Source organism: Heteronotia binoei, chromosome 21, assembly GCF_032191835.1.
Source record: "Heteronotia binoei isolate CCM8104 ecotype False Entrance Well chromosome 21, APGP_CSIRO_Hbin_v1, whole genome shotgun sequence".
NCBI lineage: Eukaryota > Metazoa > Chordata > Lepidosauria > Squamata > Gekkonidae > Heteronotia > Heteronotia binoei.
The window spans coordinates 176,893,109-176,919,704 of record NC_083243.1 but is presented as its reverse complement, the minus strand read 5'-3'; the positions used below and the strand labels follow the sequence as shown (position 1 = coordinate 176,919,704).

Sequence of the window (26,596 nt, the reverse complement as noted above, 5' to 3'; positions counted from 1 at the left end):
AACTTCTACTCCTGCTGTGTTTCCCTCCAATATGTCAAAGGTAATTAGATGCTGAAGCAGCACTCCCTTAGGCTTAAGTGAGTGGCTGTTTTCCCCTTCAGGGGCGCGAAAGCCTTCTGTCCATCACAGTGACAAATTCCACAGTAAAACCCAAGAGGGATTCAGGCTGTTGGGGGGTCAGAGAGCAATTCAGATGATCCCCCCTCCCCACTGGAAGTCTTGCAGAATAAACTCATGCGTTGCCTTCTGTGCTACTTTATAGAGATTCCTTGACTGTCACAAATTTGGATTGCAGCTGGAGGGGGAAAGCAAAAAGTGCCTTCTCCACTCAAAAATCATAAGAACATAAGAGAAGCCATGTTGGATCAGGCCAATGGCCCATCCAGTCCAACGCTCTGTGTCACATAAGAACATAAGAGAAGCCATGTTGGATCAGGCCAATGGCCCATCCAGTCCAACGCTCTGTGTCACATAAGAACATAAGAGAAGCCATGTTAGATCAGGCCAATGGCCCATCCAGTCCAACGCTCTGTGTCACGTAAGAACCTAAGAGAAGCCATGTTGGATCAGGCCAGTGGCCCCTCCAGTCCAACACTCTGTGTCACATAAGAGAAGCCATGTTAGATCAGGCCAGTGGCCCATCCAGTCCAACACTCTGTGTCACATAAGAGAAGCCATGTTAGATCAGGCCAATGGCCCATCCAGTCCAACGCTCTGTGTCACATAAGAACATAAGAGAAGCCATGTTGGATCAGGCCAATGGCCCATCCAGTCCAACGCTCTGTGTCACATAAGAACATAAGAGAAGCCATGTTGGATCAGGCCAATGGCCCATCCAGTCCAACACTCTGTGTCACATAAGAACATAAGAGAAGCCATGTTGGATCAGGCCAATGGCCCATCCAGTCCAACGCTCTGTGTCACATAAGAACATAAGAGAAGCCATGTTGGATCAGGCCAATGGCCCATCCAGTCCAACACTCTGTGTCACATAAGAACATAAGAGAAGCCATGTTGGATCAGGCCAGTGGCCCCTCCAGTCCAACACTCTGTGTCACGTAAGAACCTAAGAGAAGCCATGTTGGATCAGGCCAGTGGCCCCTCCAGTCCAACACTCTGTGTCACATAAGAGAAGCCATGTTAGATCAGGCCAGTGGCCCATCCAGTCCAACACTCTGTGTCACATAAGAGAAGCCATGTTAGATCAGGCCAATGGCCCATCCAGTCCAACGCTCTGTGTCACATAAGAACATAAGAGAAGCCATGTTGGATCAGGCCAATGGCCCATCCAGTCCAACGCTCTGTGTCACATAAGAACATAAGAGAAGCCATGTTGGATCAGGCCAATGGCCCATCCAGTCCAACACTCTGTGTCACATAAGAACATAAGAGAAGCCATGTTGGATCAGGCCAATGGCCCATCCAGTCCAACACTCTGTGTCACGTAAGAACCTAAGAGAAGCCATGTTGGATCAGGCCAGTGGCCCCTCCAGTCCAACACTCTGTGTCACATTAGAGAAGCCATGTTGGATCAGGCCAATGGCCCATCCAGTCCAACACTCTGTGTCACGTAAGAACCTAAGAGAAGCCATGTTGGATCAGGCCAGTGGCCCCTCCAGTCCAACACTCTGTGTCACATAAGAGAAGCCATGTTAGATCAGGCCAGTGGCCCATCCAGTCCAACACTCTGTGTCACATAAGAGAAGCCATGTTAGATCAGGCCAATGGCCCATCCAGTCCAACGCTCTGTGTCACATAAGAACATAAGAGAAGCCATGTTGGATCAGGCCAATGGCCCATCCAGTCCAACGCTCTGTGTCACATAAGAACATAAGAGAAGCCATGTTGGATCAGGCCAATGGCCCATCCAGTCCAACACTCTGTGTCACATAAGAACATAAGAGAAGCCATGTTGGATCAGGCCAATGGCCCATCCAGTCCAACACTCTGTGTCACGTAAGAACCTAAGAGAAGCCATGTTGGATCAGGCCAGTGGCCCCTCCAGTCCAACACTCTGTGTCACATTAGAGAAGCCATGTTAGATCAGGCCAGTGGCCCATCCAGTCCAACACTCTGTGTCACATAAGAGAAGCCATGTTAGATCAGGCCAATGGCCCATCCAGTCCAACGCTCTGTGTCACACAGTGGCAAAATTTATATATATATATATATATATATATACACACACACACACACACACACACATACACACTGTGGCTAATAGCCACTGATGGACCTCTGCTCCATATTTTTATCTAAACCCCTCTTGAAGGTGGCTATGCTTGTGGCCGCCACCACCTCCTGTGGCAGTGAATTCCATATGTTGTTGGATCCAAGCACTACAGGGAGGAGAAGGGAGATCAGCAGAACCTGTGATGTGTTTCATCAATGGTAGCGAGAACCACATTGTGCTGTGCTGATGGAATCTGTCCACCAGGTTTAGGGGTGAGACTCAATAAGGTTGCAGGGCTTGGTAGATAAGCAGGTGGAAAAGAGGACATTTGGTTTGTGCCCCACACATGCCATTAATTGGTCACTGGAAACTAGAAGCCTAGATATGAACAAGCCTAGATATTTGACCCTGCCAGGTACCTAAGACAACTAGGGAAGATGAGCTCTCAATTTCCATCCTCCAGAGAACTGCTTTGGTATGCCAATATGTATGCCAGTTTGTTTTATGAACTGGGGTATGAACTGACCAGGAGGATAGATCTTTGAGTTGTACATAACTCACTGAAGATATTGACTCCGTGTACAAGTGCAATAAAAAAAGGCAAATGCTATGGGGATTATTAGGAAGGGGATTGAAAACCAGTATCAAAATGTCCCTGCATAAATGGATGGTGCAGTCTCATATTTAGAATATTGCATACAGTTCTGCTTATCATATCTCAAAAAAGATATTATAGCATTGGAAGAAGCGCAGGATTAGGCAACTAAAATGATTAAGGGGATGGAACACTTTCCATATGAAAAAATGTCAGAACTTGAAGAACTTCAAACGAGGCTCATAACTCTGGTTAAAGTCTAAGCGTTTATTGAGAACTGTGTTCAGGTAGAAGATGAGTTGATTCTGATAACGGGTTGAGCAGTGGTTAGATTCTTTAAGCTATTCTAGTTACAATAACAAACTGGTTCCCACCCTTCAGGAGGCCCTGTTCAGTTTCCAAGGCTCCTTATCGTTGGGAGAGGAGAGGGGGAGGCAGAGCTTCAAAGGGTACTGGCAGATGTTTCCCAAGGACTCCCCGTCACCCTCCGGTGATCACAGTTCACTTGGAATGCAAAGCATTTGGGCACGATGCTAGATACAGAGCTGGCTATTTCTTAACAGTTACAATATGGATTCAGCTAGGCTAAGCAGGCACAACAGTCAATAGGTTCAACAATTACAAGTTCTGACATACTGCCCCCCCTAGGCCCTCGCCCGGGGCTTGTGTGGATACAGTAGGTGGAATTTTTTAAGCAGTTGTGGGGCAGACACATCACTGGCTTTGACCCATTCATCGCAACTAGGGGGGAAGCGTTTCCACCATATCAGATAGTACAACCCCACGTTGGACCCTGGAGTCTAGGATTTCCTGCACCTCATGATGGCTCTGGCCCTTCATGCGGGTAGGGGGTGGTTCTGGAGGGCGCGGGTGCCAGGATGTGGCCCCAGGGTCTTTGCGAAGAAGGCTGCAATGAAACACCGGGTGTAATTACAGTTACAATTATAAAATCATCATTAAATCATTAACAACTTATATTAAAAAAGGTTTAAAAGGTTAGGGCTCTTTAGCTTGATGATGATAATAACAATAATAATAATAATAATAATAATAATAATAATAATAATAATAATAATAATAATATTTTTTATTTGTATCCCGCCCTCCCCGCGAGGGCAGGCTCAGGGCGGCTCACAGCATACGAATATAAAATACAATAAAACCATACATAGTAATTACAGTTACAATTATAAAATCATCATTAAATCATTAACAACTTACATTAAAATTAACATTGTGGTGCTATAACTTAGGTCTTTAATAAAATTCAGCGGCTAAAACATGTCCAGCGAGACTTTCTTGACTCGGTATTAGGTGAAGGCTATTTTGAAGAGGTAGGTCTTACAGGCCCTGCGGAATTGGTCTAAACATTGCAGGGCCCATACCTCCTCCGGGAGTTGATTCCACAGCAGTGGGGCTGCAATGGAGAAGGCCCGATCCCAGGTGGTCTTCAATCTGGCCTCCCTTGGCCCAGGGATATTCAGCTGGTTCTTTCCAGCTGACTTCAGCACTCTCTGACAACTGAGGGTGAGGGTTTAGAAGGGGGCGGTAGAAGTTTACAAACTCATGCATGGGATAGAGGAGGTAGAGAAAGAAGCATTTTTCCCTTTCTCACAATACAAGAACTTGTGGGCACACAAATTATTGGTGCCCACAAGTTTAGGTTTAGAAAGGATAAAAGGAAACGCTTTCTTACCCAAAGAATAATTAACAGGTGGAATTCTCTGTCACACAACATGGTGGCAGCTAGAAGCATTGACAGCTTCAAGAGGGGATTGGATAAAAAAATATGGAGCAGCCGCCTGTCAGTGGCTATTAGCCACAAGGTAAAGATGGAACACTGTGTTTGGGGCACTGTTTCTCTGTATTCTTGAAGCTTAGGGGGCTGTGGGGGGCTTCTGGAGTTCTGTCCCCACTGGTGGACCTCCTGAAAGCACCTGGGTTTTGGCCACTGTGTTACTGAGTTTGGGACTAGATGGGGCTACCGGCCTGATCCGACATGGCTTCTCTTATGTTCTTATGAAGGTGCTGTGATTCTCTAGTTATTAATTCCTAATTTTAATAACTAGAGGAAGAATTGAGGAAGAATCGCACCAACCCTAAATCAGACTTTTCCCTGCAGCCACTGTGGCCGGACCTGCCTGTCCCGCATTGGTCTTGTCAGCCACCAGCGAGCCTGCAGCAGACGTGGACTGTTGCACCCTTCTTAAATCTTCATTCGCAAAGCCAAGCCGAGAGAGAGAATTCCTAATTTAAAGACCAATATAGTATCCTTGGAAAGGAAGCTAGGATGAAGTAGGTTTAGGTTTTTAATGCAGATCTCCCTCAGTGGTACTGTAGCCTCGGGAACAGACTTGGGGAATAGAGACGAGGAAACAGGGGAAACCCATTTGATGGGTTTTTTGTTTTTTTTTCATTCTCATCCTGCCTGCTAAACGTCTGAGCGAGCGTTTCATGTCCCCTATTAAAGAACCAGGAGCTCTCAGACTCAAAAAGATAACTACATCCTGCAAGGAAGGTGTTAATTTTCTCAGCAGGCCAGTAGGAGGGGCTCCAGGGTTAGTCGTTTGAGTTGACTGGGGGAAGAGAGAGAGAGAGAGAGAGAGAAATCTCTTGCTCCGTTCTTGTGATGAGTGTTTTGAGCCGCGGGGTCCTTGGGTGGGCTAGATGGAGATCGTCGCGACCCAAATGGACCGAGATCTGTTTCCAGAGGAAGGAGGCCACTGTGGGATCCACAATGGCTGGCGCAACAAGGCTCAAGACTTTCCAAGAACTGCCTGGCGCCGGGTTCTGGAGCTTCGTATACTGGAGCCTTTTTAGGGGCTATATTCTGCACACGCACGAGTTACAGGTATTCGGGACTTTGGGAAACGACGCAGTCGGGACTAGAAGTCTGACTGATAAACGTCACAAGCTGCTGGATCGCAAGGGGTGCTGCCAGAACCCGGAGTGGCAGGTGGAAGTAAAAAGGTTAAGGTAATCCCGGTGCAAGCACCGGTCGTTTCCGACGTTGCTTTCACAACGTTTTAATGGCAGGCTTTTTTACAGGGTGGTTTGCCATTGCCTTCCCCAGTCATCTACACTTCCCCCCCCCCCCCCCCCAGCCAAAGCTGGGTGCTCATTTTACTGACCTCGGAAGGCTGAGTCAACCTCCAGGCTGCTACCTGAACCCAGTTTCCATCGGATCCAACTCAGGTCCTGAGCAGAGCTTGGACTGCAGTACCGCAGCTTTACCATTCTGCGCCACAGGACATTTTACATTAGGGTTGCCAAGTCCAATTCAAGAAATATCTGGGGACTTTGGGGGTGTAGCCAGAAGACTTTGGGGGTGGAGTCAGGAGATGTTAGGGGTGGAGCCAAGATCAAGGCTGTGACAAGCATAATTGAACTCCAAAGGGAGTTCTGGCCATCGCATTTAAAGGGACGGCACACTTTTTCAATTCCTTCCTTCCGTAGGAAATAATGAAGGATAGGGGCATCTTCTTTTGGGGCTCATAGAATTGGACCCCCTGGTCCAATCTTTTTGAAACTTCGGGGGTATTTTAGGGAGAGGCACTAGATGCAATACTGAAAATTTGGTGCCTCTACCTCCAAAAACAGCCCCCCCCCAGAGCCCCAGATACCCGTGGATCATTTCTCCATGATTTTCTATGGGAATAAATCTCCATAGAGAATAATAGAGTTCCCAGCAGACATTTCCTTCCCCTCCCCCCGCTTTCTGACGACCCTGAAGCGGGGGGAGGGCCTCCAAACCAGGGGATCCCCTGCCCCCACCTGGGGATTGGCAACCCTAATTCCTAGAGATTAACCCATGCATTCATAAAACCAGAAGCAGATGGGATTTGTTTCTAATCACATGCAAGGGAGTTTATCCAATTGGTTACAGTTCTGCCTCATACTTGTGGTTCATTCCAGGTGATATATAAGAAGCTATATGGACCCATGTGGAAACTTGCAGTAGGCAGAGAGAAATCTGTTAGCATCGCATCCCCTAAAATCATGGAGAAGATGATGCGACAAGAGGGGAAATACCCTATGAGGTGTGACATGGCTGAGTGGAAGGAGCACCGGGACTTGAGGGGTCTAGCATATGGGCCTCTGACAGAGTGAGTACTGGGGCAGCCAGACTATAAATGGATTTAGTCTTCTGTCCACATTGATGGTAGCATTAGTTCTGAAGAGAGATCTGTCGTGGGAGTTCCTGTCTTTGGGGTTAAAGTCTCTCAGGTTCACAGCCTCTGAACATTTCTGGGTTGATTTCTGAAGGGGGAACCCCAAGTGTGAAGGGGAGAAAGGAATATTTTAAGCAGTTCCATGTGATGTAAGAACTCTGACTCTTTTCATCAGATGGAGACTTGTGGTGTATGGGATACCTTCTTAGGTTCAAGGAGGCACTATGGTGGACTGTCCATGAAAATTGTTGAGAATCATCAGTTGCAGCAGCATATGGCTTCTAATTAAATTGGAACACTGGGAGAATATTCTGCTAGTGCTTGCGTGCTTTCCTATTGCAAGCATAACACAAGGCTCTTTTTTAAAAATATGAAGTCCTAGCTTATTCGGCATCATTTCTTCACTGTTATTCCATTAGGATTTTGAAGCTACAGCTCCCCCTTCCTTGGTCTTTGGTATGTTATGGGAACATTTTAAGACTGCAGTTTGGGCTGGCTTGGTTTTTAATTTATGAACATATATAAAGCTGCCTTATATTGAAACAGGCCATGTCCATCAAGGTCAGTGTGAAGAGGGGCTGTGGCTTAGTGGAAAAGCATCTGCTTTGTATGCAGAAGGCCCCAGGTTCAATCCCCAGCATCTCCAGTCGAAAATATATGAAAGACCTCAGCCTGAGGAGGTGATGTGAAACCTCAGCCCGAGACTCTGCCAGTTCGAGTAGGCAGTACTGATATGGATGGACTGAAGGGCTGATTCAGTATAAGACAGCTTTATATGTTCGTAATTATGTTTGTTTGTTTGTCTTGTAATGGGATTTCCTAATTGCACAGTCAGGATACAGCATCGTATCACCAAATAATGCATATCTTGCTGTAAAAGAAAAAAAAGACAGTAGATTCATGTGGGCAGTAGTGTCCCCTCTAAGCTGCATTAGCGTGAGCTAGCTCACAGATTTTTAGCCTTCAGCTCACACATTTTTGTCTTAGCTCAGGAGGGATGACCCCAGAACACGCTAATTTATGCAGTAGCTCACAACTTTAATGCCAGTCGCTCACAAAGTAGGATTTTTGCTCATAAGACTCTGCAGCTTAGAGGGAACATTGGTGGGCAGATGTGTTGGTCTGAAGCAACAGAGCAAAGTTTGAGTCCAGGGGGCACCTTGAAGACCATCACAGTTTAATTTTCAGTACAAGCTTTCATGTGCATGCACACTTTATCCAATGTGCATTTGGTATCTGATGAAGTGTGCGTGCATACAAAAGCTTATACTGAGAATGAAACGTTGTTGGTCTTAAAGGTGCCACTGGACTCACTGTATGGGTATTTAAGGCTCTTCCAGTGCAATCCTAAGCATATATCAAAATCCACTGATTTCAGTAGACTTAAAAGGGTGATGAGACCACGTCATCCACTTTGAAAGAACTGAAGTCCTTTCTACGGCCTCACATTATCACACCCGCCTGAACAGAGAAGCTATTGAGATTTACAAACACCAGCACAACTTTAACAGAAAGGAAGAAGGCATTTCCATCCACCAATCTTGGTACCCAGCTCTGCAAAACACCCTACAGACTATAAATTGCAGAAATTCACAGAACAACCAGCACAACTTTAACAGAAAGGAAGAAGGCATTTCCATCCACCAATCTTGGTACCCAGCTCTGCAAAACACCCTATAGACTATAAATTGCAGAAATTCACAGAACAGCCAGCACATTCCACGGAACAATCAGCACAGTCAACAACCATCTTACTTTTCTTCACACCCCTTCCAACCCTCCCAGCAATTAACACAGAACAATGGTCACATTCAACAGCCAGTTTCCTTATTACTACCCTTCCAGGAAGCCCCACCAAACAATGGGCACATCCACAATCCTATTGCCCTTTCACCACATCCCCTCCAGCCTAGAAATAGCAGCTCTCCAGCAGCCCTGGCCTCACTCAATGCACAGCAGCCAAGAAGGTCAGAGCGCCTGCTCCGGCTGCAATGCCACTGAGGATGTTCTCCGCAGCCAAGAACGAAACGTCTGGAAGAAAAACTCTCTCCAGTAGAACACGGCACCTGAGCCCAAAAGATTCTACAAACCCTAATGATGTTACCAGCCGTGAAAACCTGAAATCTTTGATAGAACTGCTTTGCTCACAAAGCCTTTACAATGGCTGCTGGAAGCTGGCATGAAATTCAGCATCTCTGCAAATTGCATAAATTTTCAGTTTCGTGCCTCTCCTGTCCTGGGATGGCTGCTTTTGAGGTTATTAAAATTTTACTTGACATATATGTTGAGGAGACAAACAGTTATTATTATTGACAAAAATAGGCATATCACATGAGCCTATTCAATTCTTCTTGATAGGTTAGATATGCTTGAGAGGCTTGGACATCAGATCATGTGTGTTCATTATACTATGTAACACAAAGAATCCTGCAGATGCATAACTGCTAGACATGTTAGCTGGATGATATTGTATTATTGTTGTTGTTGTTATTCATAGACTCATAGAATTGGAAGGGACCTCCAGGGTCATCTAATTCAACCCCCTGCACAATGCAGGAAATTCACAAATATCTCCCTCTAAATTTACAGGATCTGCATTGTTGTCTGATGGCCATGTAAATTGTTTAAAAACCTCAAAGGAAGAAGAGCCCACCACCTCCCAAGGAAGCCCATTCCACTGAGGAACTGCTCTGTCAGGAAGTTCTTCCTAATGTTGAGCTGGAAACTCTTCTGATTTAATTTCAACCCACTGGTTCTGGTCTTCTTCTTCTTCTCATTATTACTGCTATTACTATTATTACTATTATTTCAATTTAATGAATCACCTCATCCCAGCTAGCGCCAGGCTGTAGGCAATGTACAACAATAAAATACGTGCAATAATCAGCAAAGTCAGTGCTGATATGCAAAGGAGCTCCTGCTACAAAAAAAAGCCCTGACTGTAATGCAGAAACAACAGTGAGCAACATTAATGGTAATTCACAGAAACACAGCAGTGCTGGAGTGCCAGCTAATATCCTGTTTCAAAATCTTCTTCGAACTGTGTCCTTGTACTATGTAGTTTTTCAGCCAAACTGAGCAAAAAATGTCCTGTATGCAATACAAGTTTTAGGTTACATTAACAGCAAAATTGAAGAGGTGGTTCTGTGTACAATACGTGTAACTTGTACACAGGACAATCGTTTCAGTTTGGCTGTTAATGTAAGCTGCAGCTCATATCACATATAGGACTTTTTTTTTTGCAGTTTGGATGTAAGCGACAAAGCATAAGGTCACAGTTTGAAAAATAAGATTTCGAAACGGGATATTAGCTGGCATTCTGTCACTGCTGGTTTTGTGCATTACCGTTAATGTTGCTCACTGTTGTGTGTGCATTACAATGAATGTCTCTGTACAATGTTCTGTTTTCATGTGCTGTAATTCACATTTTTTGCTTATGTATAAATTATTAATTGCCTTATAAACGTTTATGACCTCTGGTGCTTTGCACATCCTTTTCTCTTCTCCATTCAGAGGTTTCTCCTTTTTTGTGTTTCTGTTTGTTTGGACGTGGGGGACCTTGAAACTGTGGCATATGGAAGAGGGGGACATCATGACATAGCTCAGCCCACCTTTCCCAAGCTGCCAGAGAGAAGCTTTCCCTCTTTGGTCTGGTTTTGCCTGACCTAGCGCCTAAGTAAGATGACCTCTCTCCACAGGGAAGGGGAACGCTGGTATCACTTACGCCAGGTACTGAACAAGAGGATGCTGAAACCGTCAGAGGCCATGTTGTATGCAGATGCCATCAATGAAGTGGTCTCTGACCTGATGGTGCACCTGAAGAATGAGAGGGAGAAGAGTCCTTGTGGGGTGGTAGTTCAGGATGTTGCCAACCAGCTCTACCGATTTGCCCTGGAAGGTATTTTCGAATGAGAAATTAGGTGGGTGTGGCAAGTTGGGGGAAAGCACTGATGTGGTGGTACCACTGCTCCAAATGATCCACGTAGCTAGTGGTAGCTGGCTGAACGACCACCAGATTCTGGACCTATTATGATTCACACAACAAGAAATCACAAATCTTTGTTTTACTTTTCTATAAGGAGAGCCAGTTTGGTGTAGTGGTTAGGTGTGCGGACTCTTATCTGGGAGAACCGGGTTTGATTCCCCACTCCTCCACTTGCGCCTGCTAGCACGGCCTTGGGTCAGCCATAGCTCTGGCAGCGGTTGTCCTTGAAAGGGCAGCTTCCGTGAGAGCCCTCTCCAGCCCCACCCACCTCACAGGGTGTCTGTTGTGGGGGAGGAAGGGAAAGGAGATTGTAGGCCGCTCTGAGCCTCTGTCCTTGAAAGGGCAGCTGCTGTAAGAGCCCTCTCCAACCCCACCCACCTCACAGGGTGTCTGTTGTGGGGGAGGAAGGTAAAGGAGATTGTGAGCCGCTCTGAGCCTCTTCGGAGTGGAGGGCGGGATATAAATCCAATATCTTCATCTACCTCACAGGGTGTCTGTTGTGGGGGAGGAAGGGAAAGGAGATTGTAGGCCGCTCTGAGCCTCTTCGGAGTGGAGGGCGGGATATAAATCCAATATCTTCATCTACCTCACAGGGTGTCTGTTGTGGGGGAGGAAGGGAAAGGAGATTGTAGGCCGCTCTGAGCCTCTTCGGAGTGGAGGGCGGGATATAAATCCAATATCTTCATCTACCTCACAGGGTGTCTGTTGTGGGAGAGGAAGGTAAAGGAGATTGTGAGCCGCTCTGAGACTCTTCAGAGTGGAGGGCGGGATATAAATCCAATATCTTCATCTACCTCACAGGGTGTCTGTTGTGGGGGAGGAAGGTAAAGGAGATTGTGAGCCGCTCTGAGACTCTTCGGAGTGGAGGGCGGGATATAAATCCAATATCTTCATCTACCTCACAGGGTGTCTGTTGTGGGGAAGGAAGGTAAAGGAGATTGTGAGCCGCTCTGAGACTCTTCGGAGTAGAGGGCGGGATATAAACCCAATATCATCTTCTTCTTCTTCTTCTTCAGATAGTGGCTCAACTGTTCCCTTCTCTCATTTCCCCCTCCTCGGCAGGCATTTCATACATTCTCTTTGAGACCCGCATTGGCTGCTTGCAAAAGGAGGTGCCCGCAAAAACACAGGATTTCATAAATTCCATTGGTCTCATGTTTAAGAATTTCGTTTTTGTCAATGCTCTGCCCAAGTGGACCCGGGAGATGCTGCCTTTCTGGAACCGCTATCTGGAGAGCTGGGACACCATCTTTGCTTTTGGTAAGAGAAGTCCCAAATCTACTGAAGGCCTTGCTCCACATCCTGCCCTTTTTCGGAATGCAAGGATTCCTCCAAGCGGCACCCATGCTAGGGAACGCTTTCCCTTATAAAGTGCGTTGAGTCCCCCTTCACTGCTGATATTTCAGCATCGTGCGAAAACCCTTTCCCCCCCAAAAAAAGTGTTTGTTTCCTTTTCACTGTTTTTTAATGTGTGCTTTTATCTCAATATATAAAATCCCAGAAAGCTAATATATCCATGCTATGGAAGTCAAGGAAGCCGACAGTTTGAAACATGGTGTACAGTCCCTGTCCCTTCCTATCACCTGTGTCAAGTCGGCTGAATTCAATAACGAGTCTCTTGCTGAAACAGAGTAACAAGTTTATTGTAAACAGAACTAGAGACCATGGCAGAGATTGAAGGACTGAAATACACAGGCACTAAACCAGCATTTAAGGTATGGATCAAAGGAATTCCTACGGTGGGGGTAATCTATGCAACACATTTTCGCACTAGGATGCTACTCCCTTCATTCCCAGGCCGAAGCCTTGACGCCCCATCCTCCCACAGAGAACAAGGCTGGGAAGGCGCCATTATCTTATTCACATGTTAGCATTTCAAGGCAGACTACACAACAAAGGCCTCTCTAGTGAGGGGGCAGGAAAGTGAGCTAGCAGCAATCGGTGTACACTGTAAAGTACCCAGACTCCTTCACTTCAGAACCAAACTTAATACAGGTATTGAGTAACTCATAGCAGACTTGACAAACTGGTTCCAAAAATGCTTGGTTCCTAGGGCAAAAACTAATTGACAAACGAATGGAGGAAATCGCAGCCCAGCTAGAAGAAGGAGAAAAGCCTAAAGGTGAATATCTAACCTATCTGCTGTCAAGTGGGAAAGTAACCATCAAGGAAGTATCTGGAAGTGTGGCCGAGTTACTCATGGCTGGTGTAGACACAGTACGTTCCTTCTTTTTTATTTTTATTTTCTTTTGTAGCACTGTGGCTGGAAACCAGATTCCGAGGGCTTATTCCAAGGACATGCTTTAGCTGCCTATTGGCAGTAATCCATTTACAGTGGCATTGCAAAGACAGGGATTAACTAGTGGAAGCCCTGGCTACAAATGCAATGCACTTGGCTTCAAACCACAGATCTTCAGAGGTTTCTAGGGCAAACTGCAGAAGTGGCACTGCGCAGAGGAACAGCAATTAGAAAGGGCCTGTACATTATTTTGCCATGTGCTGCAGAAATCCATTGGAGGTTGTTTTTTTCTGATTCTTGCTTTCCAGCCAGTCATCCTTATCGAAGGGCATTTTGAATAATCTCTTTGGTTTTCTTCCTTTTCACAATCCTTCCAACAGGTCTGCTACAAAGTCCATATCACTGTAATGCTGACATGCCCCTCTGACTCCCCTGGAAGTCAGCATTGTATACGCATTATGTAATCCGTGTGCAGATCATCATACAGATATGCCATCAGAAGCCACCAATACATATACATCCTGTAATCAGTGTACTGAACAGTTTACAGGTCTGCTAATATGTAATCCCTGCATTAAATGCTCCCATAACCTTTCTCCAGTAGATGAGAAGATTCACACCCTCCCATCCATGGATCTCACTGATCTGATGATCTAGAACTGTCCAGCAAGGAATCATGGCTTTTAACCAGTTTCCATAGCGTATAATCTCCCTCTCCAAGGTGGTGCCACTTTCTACAGTCTATCCATGAGAAAATCACTAGATAATACTAATTTGAGGAAGAACTTCTTTATCTTCCATACTGGAGATTATTGGTCCAGCAACCTCCCTCATTTTTTATATATTCGTTTGTTAAAATATTTATACGTGCCTTTTTCCCAAGGAGTCAAAGCAGTTTACAAAGCACCAGCAAATTGCAAGAAAAATTAAAGAATAATTAAAATAAAAATAAAACCAACAGCATAATTCAAAATTATCCATAAATAATTGGAATAGTTTTCAAATTCTCAATAGTCCTCTGTAGCCCTTTACCAGAGTGCTCTATCACTTCTTTAACCTCCAAAGAATGTTCTCTGGAATAGGGGACTGTAGCATGCAAAGTTGCCATCCTTACCTTTTCAGGCAAACTTCTCCAAAGCACTGAAAATGCTCTTATCCAAGCCATTGAAGAGCAATCTGGTTTGAGAGAGGCAAAGAGGAGGCCGTCTACGGAACTCTGTTAAGACAAGCCTGTTTGGGGAGATGTGATCCATTAGGTATCAATGTCTCACTTTAAAACAGGCAAAATGCCAATGTGTATGGTTACAGCAGAGGTCACCAGTGTGGTGCCTCTCCTAGTACCCACCAAATTGTTAGAAAGTGAGTGGGTCCAGATGGGCTTTTCTCCACAAGGCTTCTGATTGGCTACTTGGGATTTGATTGGCTGGGCAGATTTTTAAAAACAAGTGTCACCACAGCACAAGAATCTTCACTGTCTCACTGAAAGTAAGCCATCTTTGTTGTTGGCTCTGCTTTCTGCAGCAGCTGTCTTCTGGCAGCCATTTTGTGGCTGCACCCACCATACTGTGTCAGAATTCCAAAGGGGCCCACAGACTCAAAACAGTTGTGGATCCTTGGGTTATTGTGTTGGACTACAGTCTTGAAAACCTAGGTTTGACTTACCATTCTGCCATGGGTAACCTTGGAACAGTGACTCTCTCAGACTATCTCACTGGGTTGTGAGAATGAAATAGAAGAGGGGAGAATGTTGTTTTAAACCACTTTGAATCCCCACTGGTGGAAAGCAGAGTATAAATATATAAGCAATAACAGGCAGACAACCCTTATTGGCATATCTATAAACATATAAACAAGTGCACAGCATCCAAAAAGTTAACCTGTGCTCAGGAAAAACATCATTTTGAAAGCTAAGAATCTGTCTTTCATAAGGGAGATGTAAATACAGAGCTAGAGAAGATGTAACCCACCATGCAAAGAGCTGGAAGATGCACGTCTTTCTCCAAAATGGTTCAGCCTCTTAAAAACTCCTTGTCTACTGGAAGAAAGGGCATACTGAGATGGCGGAAGCAACTTGTAATTTAATGGCTGCTGGACAAGCCTGAACCTGGGCCAAAGTGTTCTCTATCTGTTACAATCACTTTCCCAGTTTGCTGGCCAAAGTAGTCTTTTCCTGCAGCTGTTCTCTTGAAAAATCCATTGCCCTTGATGAAGAAAAGGGAAGCTCTGCAACTCAACACAGAAGCTAGCTTGTCACTTCACTCTGCATACAGGCTTACTACAGCTGCCTTCTACAGAGTCAGACAACTGGTCCATCTAGTTCAATTGTCTTCAGTTTGTAGATTGTGGCCTCAGATGGTGTGTGCATCTCCACTTTGTAGTGCTGCGTTTTTTGCTTTTTGTAAGAACCTGTGGCTTGTTTGATGCTTTACAAGTAGCATATACATTAGCACCACCTTGAAATATGATGGGCTGCATTCTACGATGCCCTTCCGCCAGGCCTTCCATCAACAAAGAAAGGCTTTTCTCCATCTGAGTAAGCCTTTCCACATCACAAAATGTCACATACCATTAGAAGAAGGCTTTTTCCTTTGAAGGAAAACTTAGCAGAAATCAATCATAGGATCCAGCATAGTAGAAGAGAGTCACAGGATTAGACTGTATCATATGCAGGTTTGTTTAAGGGGCAGAGTAAGTGGAAGCAGAAAAGCAAAAACCCTTGATCCTACCTTTTGGACTAATGCTTCATCCCTGCTGTGCACTTTCCTAAATAAGGTTCTCCGTTACTTTGCTTTTTATTCCTACTTAATTTTCTGCTCATAGACATCCAACACATTAGCCTGGACTCTCTACCATCTTGCTAAGGACACTGAGATTCAGGGTGCCTTATTCCAAGAAGTCGTGGGTGTGGTATCCAAAGAACAGATCCCCACTACTGAAGATTTGACCAGGATGCCCCTGCTGAAGGCTGTCATCAAGGAAACACTGAGGTAGTTTCCTTTTCTGTATCATGAAAAGTACACATGTAAAACCTAGGAAGAAAGTGATGTTGTGGAGTTTTCACCAGGTCAATATAAAGGCAGAAAGGAAGTGGCGAACAGTGGATGTTAAGAACCTTTTAAAAGAACTGGAAGGAAATGGCAGTGGCAGGAGAGCAGAGAGAAGAAATAGCTGAGGGAAAATTGTTGAGGAAAGAGAGAAGCAGACCCAACAGTGAAAAACGTATCAGCTGACCAGCATCTCAAACTGACCAGCATCCCAGAATAAGAATGGCATGTAACTCTGGGTTTAGGTTTATTTGATTTGTATCCTGATATAAATTAACTTAGATTTACAGTACTGATGATTAGACTAATCAATTTTTACGTTCACTCTCCAGGATGATGTGATGTTTTGTTTTATTATTGTATTGTTTATATTTTTTTATTTGTGTAGTACCCTGTATTGTCCTTGGTTGTTTGTATAGTGGTTTTGCATTGTGTGTATTGAATTGTTAATAAAACGAAAATTTTCATTAAAAAAAAAAAAGCACTCAAATAGTGACATCCGTGACGGTAAGCAAGCTGCTACCTTCAGAGTGGTAGAATATTTTCATTGCTCAGAAATATTAAGAGGCCTGGATGCAGTGCAATGTAAACACAAACAGGTTATCAAACAGACTCCATTTCCTTCCCTAGTTCTCTTTGTGGGAGTAGTTTGATGACAGAACGTATTTCGAGTTGGGCAGATAAATGTATTGATTTATTTTAAATGCCCAGATTCTTTGAAGGGGCAAAGGTGCAAACCTGTAAGGTAATGAGCTGCTTACTTTAAGGAAGGGGAGACTGCTGGCTCAGTGTGTCTGTTTCGTTTTTAGGCTGTACCCTGTGGTGCCTATCAATTCCCGAGTGGCAGTGAAGGATGTCATCATAGAAGGTTACCATTTCCCCAAAGGGGTAAGCCAGCATAATAACTTCGTTTAACTGTCCCTGAACAACCTTGAGATCTTGCTGCCATTTAAGAAATCGTCAGGTTTGATCAGTATCAATCAGACTTTTCTGAGATGTGCAGAAAAACTTTAATAAGAACATAAGAGAAGCCATGTTGGATCAGGCCAATGGCCCATCCAGTCCAACACTCTGTGTCACATAAGAACATGAGAGAAGCCATGTTGGATCAGGCCAATGGCCCATCCAGTCCAACACTCTGTGTCACATAAGAACATAAGAGAAGCCATGTTGGATCAGGCCAATGGCCCATCCAGTCCAACACTCTGTGTCACATAAGAACATAAGAGAAGCCATGTTGGATCAGGCCAATGGCCCATCCAGTCCAACACTCTGTGTCACACAGTGGCCAAACCACCATCCCCAAGTGCCATCAGAAGGTTCACAAGTGAGTCTAGAAGCCCTTCCACTTTGCCCCCCCGCCAAAGCACCAAGAATACAGAGCATCACTGCCCCAGACAGTTCCAATAGTATACTGTGACTAATAGCCACTGATGGACCTCTGCTCCATATTTTTATCCAGTCCCCTCTTGAAGCTGTCTATGCTTGTAGCCGCCACCACCTCCTGTGGCAGTGAATTCCACATGTTAATCACCCTTTGGGTGAAGAAATACTTCCTTTTATCCGTTCTAACCCGACTGCTCAGCAATTTCATTGAATGCCCACGAGTTCTTGTACTGTGAGAAAGGGAGAAAAGTACTTCTTTCTCTACTTTCTCTATCCCATGCATAATCTTGTAAACCTCTATCATGCCACCCCGCAGTCGACGTTTCTCCAAGCTAAAGAGCCCTAAACGTTTTAATCTTTCTTCATAGGGAAAGTGTTCCAAACCTTTAATCATTCTAGTTGCCCTTTTCTGGACTTTTTCCAGTGCTATAATATCCTTTTTGAGGTGTGGTGACCAAAATTGTACACAGTATTCCAAATGAGACTGCACCATTGATTTATACAGGGGCATTATGATACTGGCTGATTTGTTTTCAATTCCCTTCCTAATAATTCCCAGCATGGCGTTGGCCTTTTTTATTGCAACCACATACTGTCTTGACATTTTCAGTGAGTTATCTACCATGTGTAGGAATGAAGACTCTTGACACGTATTGAGGGTAGAATGCGTCTGCCTCGCCCCTTTGAGCAAGGGTTTATTTATATTGCTGCCTCAATGTGCCAGAAATAAAAAACAGCTTACAGCATCGAACAGACAAAAAGCCCTGACAGGAAGTCATATGTCCATGAAGTCATGTCTTCAAAACCCCCAAGATTTGACACAGCCAGCAATTTATCAAGAATACATGTGTCAGCAAAAGGAAGGAAGAATACGAGTGTAAGATGCCCTTTTAGCCTTTCAGACACAACGTGGGCGGCTCAGGCCGATATGCCAAATGCATGATCCACCCATATTTCTGTCTTCAGGCTTTGTGGGGTCTGGGGCTCAAGCGCGTGAGCCCCACAACCATGACCTCAAGATCTCTCTCTTGGTCAGTCTCTGCCAGTTCACACCCATCAACTTGTATTTGTAGCTGGGATTTTTGGCCCCAATGTGCATTACTTTGCACTTGGCCACATTGAACCTCATCTCATAATGAAGATCAGAAGCAATGAAAAAACATTGGGCATTTTCCCACAGAGCTTACCTCGGAGCGACGTCCCTCTTCACGGCGCAGCGTCTGCGCGGATTTCGCACCAACTGCTCCGCATAACCAGGAAGAGCCGCGGCTTTTGCGTTGCTAACGTAAACTGGTTTTTAGCAGTTTACATCTGCAATGCAAAAGGTCCGGCACTTCCTAGTTAGGCGGAGCAGTTGGTGAGAAATCCGCGCAGACGCTGCGCGGTGAAGAGGGACGTCGCTCCGAGGTAAGCTCTGTGGGAAAACGCCCTTTAATGAAAGATCAGAAGCAAACACTGGTGGCAAGTTACTTTGACAGAACTGACCTTATCAAAACTACGTAGGTATTTACGGGCAGATAAAATGCTTCTGTGTTACGCACCCAAACTTTGTACGCTGTACGCATTTAAAACAATTCCCAAGCCTTCACAGTATTTAGTTCAAGTTCATGCTCAAATCAAGGTTAGTTCTCAGTAGGCAGGAGCATCTCTCCGTACCAGCCCAGTTCATTTCCATGGATACCAGATAATGACATTAGTTATAATACTCTGAAACTGACACTCTGCAAACCCTTCATTATGAAACAATTCCAGAACTTCAAAACAGAAATCTGGTCACATGATAACTATAAGATGAATAACATATCTAGTGAATATGAGATAAAAATATACAGGGCTTTTTTTGTAGAAAAAGCCCAGCAAGGATCATTTGCATATTAGGCCATACCCCCCTGATGCCAAGCCAGTCGGAACTGCATTCCTGTGCGTTCCTTCTTAAAAAAAGCCCTGGATATATACCGTATATGAATAGAACATTGATATAAAAATAAACGTGACAACAACCGTATGTGAAACAAGTAAAGACACGATTAATAAGCAATGACAATAACATGAGGATTAGTCCCTCCACTTTCCCCAGAATCATAGCCCATAAAAACTCATGACAGCAATCCAGTTGCTGACAGAAATCTATCCAGCCACCTGAACTCTTGCTGACAAATTTATAAATAATCTAGCGGTTAATCTAATTAATTTTTCTCTGTGCCAACATTTTAATGCAGGGGTCCTCAAACTTTTTAAATAGGGGGCCAGTTCACTGTCCCTCAGACTGTTGGAGGGCCGGACTGCCGTTACTGTACAAGGCTGCGGGCTGTCAGTTCTCCGTCTTCTGCATCTCTCTCCCTTCCTCACACCACACACCCCGGCCTGGGAACTCACCTCACCTCGGTATCACCTCACACTCTGTCTCCGCCGCCTCAGCCCAGTGCCGGAAGTGTGCGTTGCTAACGCGAGTTTAGGTCGAACGTCACTTCCGGTCTGATTTTGCCATAACCCGGCGAGCCGCATAAACGTCCTCAGCGGGCCGTAGTTTGAGGACCCCTGTTTTAATGCATCAGAAGAGTCAGGAGCCCCATGTGAGAGAATGGAAGGTTCCTTAGTGAATCCAGAACTGTTTGGATAATTCTGAAACATTCATACGATTGAGAAATAAAGCCAAAGGGTGTTATGTAAATAAGCCAGATAATACAGCTAGTTTTCTCACAGGATAACATTACTTTCTAAGTGGAAATGACCATTCCTGTGAGCGAGGTGGACTGAGGTTTTGGCTTTATGTTCCAGATATCCCTGGTTTCTAACTACCAGAAGGTGTTACCAGGCGCAACAGAACTTTACAGTAGTTTTCGTGTTTCTCCTTGAAGTAATCAGCATTGGCCACTAATCTGCACTACTGTACTGAGAAAGACCATTGGGTTATTTCTGACAATGACGCTATTGTTATTTAATGCTGGTAAATTCAGCCTTAGTTCTGCAGGCTTAGAATAGGTTGCCAGGTCCAACCCAGGAAATATCTGGGGACTTTTGGAGCGGAGCCAGGAGCAAGACTGTGACAAGCGTGATTGAACTCCGATGGGAATTTGGTCATCACATTTAAGGGGACTGCACTTCTTTTAAATGCTTTCCCTTCATTGGAAATAATGGGGGAAATGGTCATCTTTTTTTGCGGGGGGGGTGGCTCATAGAATGGACCCTCTGGTCCAATCTTTTTGAAACTTGGGGGGAGGGTTAGGAGAGACATGCTGTGCTGAAAATTCAATGCCTCTACCTCAAAAAACAGCCCCCTCCTGAGTCCCAGATTGATTGTCCATTATACCCTATGGGGACCAATCTCTATAGGGTATTATGCCGTGCCTGGTGGACATCCCCCACCCCACTTTCTGCTAACCCTGAAGCAGGGGGAGACCCTCCAAATGAGGGGATCACCTGCCTGCAACTGGAATCAGCAACCTTATAAAATCCACTCTCAAGTATATCAGGGATGGCCAACGGTAGCTCTCCAGATGTTTTTTGCCTACAACTCCCATCCGCCCTATCCAGCATGGCCAATGGCTGGGGCTGATGGGAGTTATAGGCAAAAAACATCTGGAGAGCTACCATTGGGCACCCCTGAACGGCAGAGCTCTGACTGCTCCACATTCTTTACCATGTATGGTTTAACTTGCTTAGTGCAAGCGTTCTGGGTTCCGTTATGTGGTAGACATTGTACTTTGAATTTTAACTGCTTGATGTACAAATGTGAACTATTCAGACTTTTCTAGTTTTTTGGCCTACACCTTTTAGCTTTGTGGGTTCTGTGTGCTGAACCAGAAAAAGCGTTATGGTTTCCAGTAGACAGCCAAAGGCATATAAAATGTATAACACTTGATCACTGAGGGCATGGCACAGAAATGTGATTGTTTCTGAACTCCTGACTGAGTACGATCTATCCTGTTTTTCCCGGTTTTTATTTCTGTTCAGTAAATAAGGGCTAAAAACTTGCTTTTGCAATTAAATGACTACAGCATTTAGCACCTATTTTATTATATATTTAACTTTTAAATAATTTTACTGTAATTGATATTTAAAATTGTTTATGTTGTTTTATGATTCATGGGATTCCCATGCCTGTCAGCCGCCCTGAGCCCGCCTCGGCGGGGAGGGCGGGATATAAAAATAAAATATTATTATTATTATTATTATTATTATTATTATTATTATTATTATTATTATTAAATAAATAGGAAAAAAAAAGAGATTCACAGGCTTGTAAATATGTCATCACATTTGTGCTGGAGTATAAAATCTCAGTCTTGCAGATGGACTCAACCAGCTCTGTCATAGTAAACTGATTGTTTGCTTTGCTCTGCATTCTTGTTGGTTCTGTCTCTAGACATTGTTCTCTTTCTGTCATTTTGCGCTTTCTCGCGATGAGGCCAACTTCCCAGAGCCCAACAAATTTGTGCCGCAACGCTGGCTACGAGAAGAGCACACTTCAGCCCATCACCCCTTCAGCTCCATCCCCTTCGGCTATGGGATCCGAGGCTGTGTGGGACGTCGCATTGCTGAATTAGAGATGCATTTGGCTCTTGCCAGGGTGAGTAACTGAGATGGATGATGGTGCGAAACCCAAGCTGCAAAGGGAACTACTTAACCCAAGCTGCAAAGGGAACTCCTAGTCTTTGGGAATTTTCCAGTATAAAGAACCAGCAATGCTCCTTGCTTTTGAAAGCAGTAACAATGAAAGTTACACAGAGAATTGTTGCCCTTAATAATCAGCTTAAGGGGACTTCTGTGTGGATATTTTGTTCCATTGCTCTGAAACTGGAGCAGTGCTTTTATTTGGGGGCAGTTGAAGTATCTATGCAGCATTGCCTTCTATTTGTCACTTTCAAGGGTTTTCCTTGCTTTGTTGTGATGTTTCCCAAACATGTTTTGGTGTGGTCTTTTCTGAAAGATAACTGTCTGAATTTGCATACCACAAAGAATGGAAGGTGTGCATCTTTCAACTGCTTGCCCATACTGGTGCCATTTTACTACCCTCATCTTAGCTGTTGCATTAATGAAGGCAGTTTATGACCCCTGCATCCAACTCATGTTGAGGCTTGGCTTCAATGTCCTCATGCCCTAAGACTCTTGCTTAAAATATGTCCCCCTCCCTGACTGGATAGGGTCAAGGGTGGAATTCTAGCAGGAGCTCCTTTGCATATTAGGCCACACCACCATAATGTAGCCAATCCTCCAAGAGCTTACAAAAAAGAGCCTTGTAAGCTCTTGGAGGATGGGCTACATCAGGGATGTGTGGCCTAATATGCAAAGGAGCTCCTGCTAGAATTAGGGGTCCCAAATCCCCTGGTAGGCCTGGAGACCCCCGATTTGGAGCCTCCTCCCCCCGCTGGCCATAAAAGGGAAAGCGGGGGAGGGGAGGAGGAGAACGGCAGCCCTTCCCACCCAGCCCCGATCGCAGCAGCCAGAGCTCTTCCGTTTTCTCAGGCTGCTTCCCGCCCCCAGTCAGCTGGCCGGTGAAGGGAGGGGAGCCCAGCCACGCCCCCAAAGGACCATGTGCCTTTGCACCTCCGGAGGTGAGTGAGTTCTGTCTCCTGCATCAGATTTCCCAGAAAGGGGGGGGGGCGGGGTGGAGGGGGGTGGAGAGGGAAACGTCTTCTCATAGGGTATAATGGGGAATTGATCTGGAGGTTTCGGGGGCTCTGGGGGAGCTGTTTTTTGAGGTAGAGGCACCAAATTTTCAATATAGTATCTAGTGCCTCTCCCCAAAGTATCCCCCAAATTTCAAAACGATTGGACCAGGGGGTCCAATTCTATGAGCCCCAAAAGAAGGTGCCCTTATCCTTCATTATTTCCTATGGAAGGAAGACATTTAAAAAGGTGTGCTGTCCCTTTAAATGTGATGGCCAGAACTCTCTTGGAGTTCAATTATGCTTGTCACACTCTTGTTCCTGGCTCCGCCCCAATGTCTCCTGGCTCCACCCCCAAAGTCTCCTGGCTCCACCCCCAAAGTCCCCAGATATTTCTTGAATTGGACTTGGCAACCCTAGCTAGAATTCCACCCCTGGATAGGGTATTTTTCAATGCCTATTCATGTAGTATGAAAAATGTTCCTGATCGCTGCTTGTTGCTCTAGTACATTTACTCAAGGATTGTGCTAGCCTTTCATGTTGCAACATTATGCTGGGGAAGTTATGGAAACTTGAATTCCTCAGAAACCAGCAGTGGCTTCTTCTGTCTTGGAGCTGACAACATTGTGTCTAAATCTCAACCTTCCTGCTGCAGATCATCCAGAAATATGAAATAAGACCTGATCCCCAAGGAGGTGAAGTTAAACCCTTAGCCCGTGTAGTCTTGGTGGCAGACAGACCCATCAACCTTCAATTCCTGGACAGACAAACAGACGATTCTTCACATGCCTTTGGATAGACAGCAGAAAGGATCTCTCCTACAGCTTTAGGGTGCCTAAATTCCTATCTTGTGTGTGTTCTGTTCCTGATCTAGTGACTTTCTTCCTTGAGTTTGTAACCATGGAAATGTCTTTTCACAAATGATATATAGCCATGCTGAGAGCTTTGAGGGGAAATAAAAGGATAGGATGTCCATTTTAAAATAAACTGTATTCCTACTAAATACTTTTAAGCTTTAAGAAAATGAAGAAACTACAGTCTTTGGACTTTGCCATCATGCTTTAAAAATTACCGTATTTTTTGCTCCGTAAGACGCACTCCCTCCCCCCCAAAAAGTGGGGGGGAAAGTGTGTGCATCTTAAGGAGCGAATACTGCAAAAAATTCACACAAACGCCTCTAAAAACTAGGTGCGTCTTATGGTCAGGTGCGTCTTATGGAGCGAAAAATACGGTAATTGTTCTGCCTTCCTTCTCTTTGTACTTAACATCCAGCCTGATGAAGAGTTCAGGAGAACTCAAGAACTGCTCACTTTTTTGCATTTTTTGTTTGGTCCTAATAAAAGGCAATACACTACTGTTGTCTTTGGCATTTTCCTGTGGACCAGGGGATTTACCTACAGTCTTTCTTAACACTGTGTCAAGTTCCCTTGCCATTGTTTTCTTGTTTCCAAATGTGCCTAAGAAATGTATGCTTAGCTTTGTCTCTGAGAAACCGAAAGTTATATGCCTCCTGCGAAAGAGCCTGGCACTCAAGGTGTTTCACAGAATGCTTTGTAGTGTGAGAACACTTGAATTGTAACAAATGCTTTTGAATTAATCTTGCGCCCGAGCCAAAAAGGCACGCCTGTAACAGTCATTGTGATAGTGTATAACTAACCCACCTGAACCTATATACCAGTTTCGGCACTGGACCTGTCCAGTGTCATCTTTTGCTATCTTACAATAAACACTAATCTTGAGAATGGAGAGTCGTTATTATTGAAGATAGACCCAGCTCTGACACACTGGTAACTGTGGTTGTGTTTTCTGAAACTTTTTCCTGTCTGATAATGAAACCAACTTGAACGTAGTATACTGCTGTGCATAAAACCACAACAATGGACTGCTTATTTGTTTATTCATAATCAGCCTTTCTTACTGAGTCTCAAGGCAGATTCCACAGTTTAAGTCAATAGGATGAAAGACACCTAATAAGCAGTGCAGTAGGACTAAGACTGCATAAATCTGAAACAAGCAGAAATCCAGAACAAAGCATAAATATTAAATATGACGTTAAACAGAATGCAGAAAAGGATATTACATAAATAGAAGCACAATGCAGCGAGAGCACCAGAATATACACAGCAACAGATAATGCATACTATATGCAGTAGTATATTCCACAGCTACTTCCTGAACTATTCTAGTATAATATAGCCCTGTTACCTTTACAAAAATACCCTCCTGACCAATTCTGTATGTGGAATGACAGAAGTATGGAAGCCTTCCTGACCTCCTCAGGAAAAACATTTCACAAGGCAGCTGCCTTTACCTAAAGCAAGTAACAAGCAGCTAGGCAAAAAAAAAAAAATGATCAAAAATGTTATCTCCAGACCCATATCCTTCTACCATTATGCATACATTCACTGATCTCATAACTTTTGCAATGAATTTACAATATCTAGGTGTTATGTTCCAACTGTGTTGACTTAATGGGTAGCATTGGGCTTCCAACATCCTACTGGGCAATCCACATTTAATAATGGGCAGTATGGTTTCTTCCAGACTTCAGCTCTGCTGCTGCTGGGTCTTATGCTATTTGATAGCATTGTTTTATCTCATGTGATCTGTAAAGAAATGTATTTTTTTCCTTTGGAGGTTTGAAATGAGCAAAGCCTTCACTCTGATTTTTAAAGGGTTTTCTCTCTCTCTTTGGACAGAGAACTTGCAGGAAGGGGAAGGGAGTCAGTTCAATTGCTTTCCAGACTTACCTCAACCTACCTTCATACAAATGCTAATAGGTCTAGAAAATGGGATGGTCAAGTCCCCCCCCCCCCCAATCCCCAAGCAGGGAACAGAGATTTGGAGGAATTAAGACTAGAAAGTCTTTAGGAAGAAACTTCTAGAGACTTCAGGAAAAGCTTCTTTGTCCTGGCCTGACCATGTCAGTGGGAGAGGAAAGAAAGAAATTAAAACTTTTGGAAGCAAGGAGGAATCTCTTTTTGGGTGTTGAGTCCATCAGAGCCAACAGAACTCTTAACTGAGGTCCGGAGGAGGCAGCCATTGCCATGTGCTGGCCTGGACAGCTAAAGGAAGCTGCACGGTAGTGGAAATCTGTAGAGATCTATAACATCCTAAGCTAATAAACCTGTCCTATATTTCACATCTGATAGGTCACATATAGAGAGAGGAGCAAAGGGATTGCGTTTTACCCATTTCTTTTGAATCCCTTGCCTAGTCTCATGCTTGTAAACATTTCCTTTTTAATAAATCCTTTATAACTTTTTATTCTGGTAGTGGTTCTCTGTACCACATAGACCTCCACTGTCTTATGCTATTTTAAAAGGAACACCAGAGGGAAGGCAGTCAGTTGGCAAGTGGTTATTCCTCCAGGGGTCACAAGGCAGTAAATTG

At 44.5% G+C, this 26,596-nt stretch overlaps 1 protein-coding gene across 1 annotated transcript; it reads left to right on the top strand.

The window, feature by feature from the left end:
• Positions 1-5,371: 5,371 nt before the first annotated feature.
• On the top strand, positions 5,372-24,945 carry LOC132589893 (sterol 26-hydroxylase, mitochondrial). The gene is made up of 9 exons (XM_060262678.1): positions 5,372-5,619; positions 6,684-6,874; positions 10,639-10,838; positions 11,988-12,185; positions 12,979-13,142; positions 15,985-16,151; positions 17,018-17,096; positions 21,961-22,164; positions 23,859-24,945. Exons 1-9 carry the CDS (start codon positions 5,398-5,400, stop codon positions 24,000-24,002), a joined length of 1,569 nt encoding a protein of 522 aa, XP_060118661.1. The 5' UTR covers positions 5,372-5,397; the 3' UTR covers positions 24,003-24,945.
• Positions 24,946-26,596: the final 1,651 nt, after the last annotated feature.